Source organism: Hylaeus volcanicus, chromosome 6, assembly GCF_026283585.1.
Source record: "Hylaeus volcanicus isolate JK05 chromosome 6, UHH_iyHylVolc1.0_haploid, whole genome shotgun sequence".
NCBI lineage: Eukaryota > Metazoa > Arthropoda > Insecta > Hymenoptera > Colletidae > Hylaeus > Hylaeus volcanicus.
This window is the reverse complement of record NC_071981.1, coordinates 7,128,223-7,134,441: the sequence shown is the minus strand read 5'-3', so window position 1 is coordinate 7,134,441 and position 6,219 is coordinate 7,128,223. Positions and strand designations below refer to the sequence as shown.

Below are 6,219 nucleotides of genomic sequence, written 5' to 3'. Positions count from 1 at the left end.
TGTAGATGCCTGTGTATGTTTTTAGAAAAAATATTGGATATTTGGTAATAGTTGTATATACAGATGTAACAAAAATCAAAGAAAAATAAATAGGAACAAAGGAAGTGATTACGCCTGTGTCTATCTGTACGTTTTTTGAGAAAAATTGGATGTTTGTTAATATGTAATTCCATGTATATGACAAAATCCAAAGAAAAATAACTAATAATGAAAAAAAGTGATCATTTACACTGGTATATATCTTCGTACGTGTTTGGAAGAAATATTCGATATTCGTTAATAGTTCTATAGATAGGTTTTCGGAAAAGTAATAATTTAACATTGACCAACTGTTGTATTCGAACCAAGCTGATTTTGTATCTTGACGACGGCCTTGTAAATATCGAGGCGACGTACAAAGCAGCTCGATAAAAGCAAGCTGCGATTACTTTTTACTGACGAGATAAAATAAGGGTCGGTCGCTCGAGACAATCGACCCTGATCGCCATTCTATCGAGAACGAATACTGACACGGCACACGCGAACGTGCGGGCAAACTTTAACAACCCTCTTGTGTTCCCTTTGTTGCAGATTGACAAGATGTCACTGTCAGAGTTCCGCAAGAAGAAGTTACTCTACGTCTTCAACACCTTTTTCGGTGAGTAAAGAACCATCGTCGTGTACTATTTTAGATTTTTACCAAAAATCCTTGCGAATTCTTAAACAAATTTTCCTTTCATCTTTCAAAAATTGAGTTTCTCTTTAGAAAAAAACTTCCTGCATGTTTGTCGTAGGGTTACTTGACACCTGCAAGGAAAACAAGTTTCAAGTCGAAATGTTCATTATTAAGAGAGCTACGAATTTTTGGAAATTAGACTAAAGATTAAAAAATGTAATCTTTCGAGAGTTTTATATATTTTTTAAATTCTTCAACTAACGAGGGGAGTTTCCCGTTTTGATCATTGAAATCTGTTTTCCCTAGTACTATCAATGGCGTACAATCACACGAATGTACACTCACACAGAATTATTTTTAAATAATTTATAATGATGATCACTACACAGTAATATATTCTGATATTTCAAAATGGTAAAAAATCTGCGTTAGACAATTTACTATATGCTTCGCTAAAAATTTCAAACATCAAAGTAATGGTTAGTCGACTATGAGAATCTTCGATGTCGTCAAAGACGTGCAAAAATGTTCAACCTTCTCGACCGAATAATTGGTCGTCTTTAGAAGAACTCGAAGAAAATTATACACCTGTTAAGCGTTGATTCTTAACCGCATCGTAGGTGTTAGTTTTCAAATTAACCTGAGGATTATTGAAGAAAATCACTGACCAATCACAACCCTCGAGTAGCGCGCGCTCAGCTGGCGTTGTGATTGGCTACGCCGCGACCTGGTGACCAGCCAATCCTGGCTCGAGTCTATTCTTTCGCGACTAAGAGCGGACTAATCGCGCGTTGTGATTGGTCGATGGTTTTTCGTTAATAATTCAAAAACGAAGCACCGTACGATATTTTCACAAAGGAAATTGTCGTTCAGAATTGTTTCAGCTATCCCCCATTTCCATTTTATTTGTTTTCAACCATTCCGATATAAGATTTTAACAATCATAGAAGAAGATTTTGGGGTGTTTAGATTGTTTAAAATAGGTTATGTTTGTGTGAGGAGGATTTTAATGTTCATAGAAGAAGATTTTAGGGTGTTTAGACTGTTTAAAGTAGGTTAGGTGGATATTAACGTTCATAGAACAAGATTTTAGGGTGTTTAGACTGTGTAAAATAGGTTATGTCTAGATTATGTGGATTTTAATGTTCATAGAACAAGATTTTAGGGTGTTTAGACTGTTTAAAGTATGTCAGGTCTGATTTAGGGGATTTTTAACGTTCACAAAACAAGATTTTGGGCTGTTTGAGCTGTTGGACCACGCACTAATCGGTCGCTGTGATTTGTCGGAGTATATCGTTAATAATTCAAAAATGAAGCCCCCATCGACATTTTTGCAAAGGAACTTCTGGTTCAGAATCGTCTCAGTTACCCCCATTTCCGGTTTTCACACTAATTCTGGGACACCCTGTAGAATCTATCAACCATTAGCCTAATCCCACCACCGAACCTCTCCAACCGCGACTTTCCACCTGCATTCAGAAATATTAGGTTGTCCCAAAAGTTTCTTTCGTTTTATTAATGAGTAATACATACACAATATTTTATGTCAAATGTTACATTATTGAATTGAGTACGATTCGTTTTGCTCCATTATTGTTACAACATCAACATCTAAGAAATCAGATTGTCTATTTATATAAACACTACCGCACAAAATAATTGACTGCAAATTACGAAAGAAACTTTTGGGACAACCTAATATAAATCATTCCCATCCAAAACGAGCATTCATTACCTACATCTGACCCCGACAAGATCCCAATTAACCCCCATAACAACCATTTGCCTAACCAATACCCCATCCAAAGACCTTTTCTGCCCTCTACAGTGTTATCCACGAGACGAGAAAACACTGCCTGCTGAATACGTTAAGATCACATTATTCCAAGCTCGGTGGTATTTTCACGCGAGCCTCCTCCACGTGTACCCCCACCTCCGCGTACCTCCGATGCTCAGGGTGGCCGCGTTAATGCTCCAAGTAATCCAATTCCACGTCAGTTACCACGTATCCTTAACGACCCCTAACAGTCGCTGGGAAATTATACGGACAGTACGCTCGGTGATCCTCGAGCCGCGTCCACCTCTTCATACTGATAAACTGAACCATCGCCGACGGCTGGGCCAATATTTCTCCCTCGGAGAAGGGCTCGCTCGGCCAGAGAACGAAATAGCCGGTAACTGATTGCCCTTTCGCCGCTACCAACGCATTCTGTGGATCTTTCTCGAATCGGGGATAACGGTCTTACTCTTGGCGGTCCTCTCGAGGCTATCGCTGGAATGCCGGGGCCACAAAGCTTACCAGCGAAATGAAATACGGTCGCTGGTCGAGGGGCGGTCGCCACCCTCCACGGAGGGTGATTTTGGGGGTTGAGGAGCGACGTCAGGGCTGCGCAGGGACATCTCGATAGGTCCATGTACGACGCCAGGGGTTTCGGAGCGTGATTCCGAAATTTGGGGATTTTTAATGTTCGCAGGACGAGGTTTTAGGATGTTTGAAATAGGTTTGCGAGATTTTTAGGTTTTGGAGGTGTGAATTTGAATGGAAGTTGGAGGTTTTTTAGCGGTTACAGAAAGAGATTTTCAAGTGTTAGAGTGTTTAGAGTGTTTAAAGTAAGTTAGGTTTAGATTAGGTGGATTTTAATGTTCACAGAACAAGATTTTAGGGTGTTTGGACTGTTTAAAGTAGGTTAGATCTAAGTTAGGTGGATTTTAATACTCACAGAACGAGATTTTAGGGTGCTTGGGCTGTTTATAGTAGGTTTGTTTGAATTTTGAACGAATGAATTCAAATGGAACTTGTGCATTTTTAACGTCAACAGAAGGAAATGTTCATGTGCTAGGGTGTTTAGACTGTTTAAAGTAGGTTAGGTCTGATTTAGGGGATTTTTAATATTCCCAAAACAAGATTTTAGGGGTGATTGATGTGTTGAAGCGGTTAGTTGGTGTTTTTCGTTAATGATTAAAAAATGGAGCCCCCCACCGTCATTTTTGCAAAGGAACTTCTGGTTCAGAATCGTCTCAGCTATCCCCCAGTTCCGGTTCTTACAGGAATTCTGGGACACCCAATATATGTCATTTATTTCGAACCATTTCGATATATTTAGACCTGTACGATCTACCAAAAATCGATATGGACTTCCCAGACAACCCAATATTAACTCCGTTAACGAGTTATTAATTTGTCCATATTAATTAAACTATGCAAATATTCCTAATTTCCCTTCATAACAGTAGTTTGATGGTCCACATCAATAATTTCTCGTTATGAATATCTACTTCTTCCTCACTCAATTTTTTTTTTCATTCAATCCCTGATTGATTAAAGCTACTTGGCTGGAGCCCAACTGTTAACGTTAAGGCTGTTTAAAGCAATTTTACTTTAATTTGAGATTTTCAAGGTGTGAATTCGAAAGGAATTTATGGATTTTTGAGGTCAATCGTACAACATTTCCAAGTGTTGAGGTGTTTTGTGTGTTTAGAGTAGGTTTGCCTGAATTTGAGGTTATGGCGGCGTAGGGTTTTAGGATGTTTAAGCTGTTTAAAGTGGGTTTACTTCAGTTTGAGGTTTTTGGGATGTGAATCCAAATGAAAGTTGTGGACTTTTAAGGTCAATCGTACGACATTTCCAAGTGTTGAGGTGTTTAGTCTGTTTACAGTAGGTTTGCTTGAATTTTAAATTATGAGAGCGTAGGGTTTTAGAATGTTTAGGCTGTTCAGAGTGGGTTTACTTCAATTTGAGATTTTGGAGACGTGAATTCGAATGGAAATTGTGGATTTTTATGATCAATCGAACAATATTTCCAAATGTTTACGCTGTTTAGAGAGAATTTTCTTCAATTTAAGATTTTGCAGCTGTGATTTCGAATAGAAAATTTGGATTTTCATCAACCGAACGAGATTTCCAAGTGTCAGAGCGTTGTTTAAAACACTTTTACTTTAATTCGAATAGAATAGAAGTGAATGGAACCCGTGAATTTTCCTAATTTATTATCTTCTGAATGAATTACGGCGTGTTTTTTTAGATGTGTGAATTCGAATGGAAATTGTGGATTTTGAAGATCAATCAGACAATATTTCCAAGTGTCTAGCCTGTTTAGTCTGAGTTTTCTTCAATTTAAGATTTTGCAGCTGTGATTTCGAATAGAAAATGTGGATCTTTATCAACGAAACAAGATTTCCAAGTGTCAGAGCGTTGTTCAAATCAGTTTTACGTTAATTTGAATAGAACAGAAGTGAATGGAACCCATGAATTTTCCAAATTTATTATCTTCTGAATTAATTACGTCGCGGTCGGCACCCTCGTATTTTTAGGGGTCGAGGGCAACATCCCTGCGCAGGGACGTTTCGCCAGGTCCCTGTACGGCACCTATGCGCGTCTCGGCCTGGATATGGCGAAACCAAGCCAGCCCGAACACCTATTTATGGCAAGGGAGAAGATAAACAATGGACGCGCGGTTCAGGGTATGCCTCGTCGCGTTGAAATTACACAGTTCCCTGTGTTGGTATCCGTGCATCGAGGCAATCATTCATACAAGTTTGGACGCGACGTTGCATCTCGATGTCGCCGCCTCTCGCCGTTCCCGCCTGCGAATGTCGCGTCACCCGGCAAAAGTATCGCGTCGGCAGCCAGAAACGTAACAATTAGCGAGCGAAAACTTGCGAACGGAGTTCCGACGGTTGGACACGTGCACCGCTTGGGGAACTGGGAGGATGTGCGCGGATTGGTCGTGTGAGCAAGGTTGCTGGTGTTGGAGCCTGGAGGTCGCAGGCGTGTACACGCTTCGCGACCCTCATTAGCCCCTTACTTTCTTCCCTTCTTTGACCGTCGATCGACGGCTAAACATAACCTACGAGGCTGTTCTTCGAAGTCGATACGAGATTTCACCGTGACCCAGAGAACACCGAGGACGATGTGGCGAATACGAGCCTTCGGGCAGGGGCTTGATGTGGTTTTGTTGTTGGGGCCTGGACGACGTGATTAAAGGAACGCTTTGCGATGCGGGGGAATCGAATAGTTGGGGAAAAAGTGTTTCGAGGCTCGGTGATTTAGATTTCAGCTCCTGATGGGTGACTTTCCCGGAGTGGATCCATTGGGACAACTTCGGGACCTTTTTGGGGTCGCCTCAAGGCCGAGCAGTTTTGAACAATTTGATATGACGAGCACGTTGGGAACACTATAGGCTATCGCTGTAACAATCTCGTTAGGCGATACTTTGTAGTATGTACATCTCTTGTTACGTTTCATTTTTAACGTAATTATGTGCCGTGCTGATAAGTAGACCGCGGATCTTTATGTAAAATAAAATATTTGCAAACTTAGATAGGAACTTATTTTACTTTGAAAATATTATAATATGAATTTTATTTTCGATATTTCTTTATATTATTGCATACTGGGTGCACTTGGCAGCTTCTTGCATATTCAAATTTCTTATAAATAAATAAATACACTACATGAATATGATGGATATTACTACATGGATGAGATGGGTATTATTAAATATAGATGAGAATCAGATGGAAAGAATATTTCTTTATATTATTGCATAGTGTGTGCAGTTGGT

General features: G+C 39.8%; 2 protein-coding genes across 4 annotated transcripts in view; one reads left to right on the top strand and one right to left on the bottom strand.

Moving 5' to 3' along the window:
* LOC128878797 (uncharacterized) overlaps positions 1 to 6,219 on the bottom strand; it is a 128,523-nt gene that overhangs the window by 108,341 nt on the left and 13,963 nt on the right. The gene's annotated exons all lie outside the window — the stretch shown is intronic.
* Positions 1 to 6,219, top strand: part of LOC128878798 (calexcitin-2) — a 75,501-nt gene that overhangs the window by 59,564 nt on the left and 9,718 nt on the right. Inside the window, exon 2 of the mRNA XM_054127335.1 lies at positions 571 to 637. Within this exon, the coding sequence (XP_053983310.1) occupies positions 580 to 637 (58 nt within the window). The 5' untranslated portion in view covers positions 571 to 579. The remainder of the gene's footprint in view (positions 1 to 570; positions 638 to 6,219) is intronic.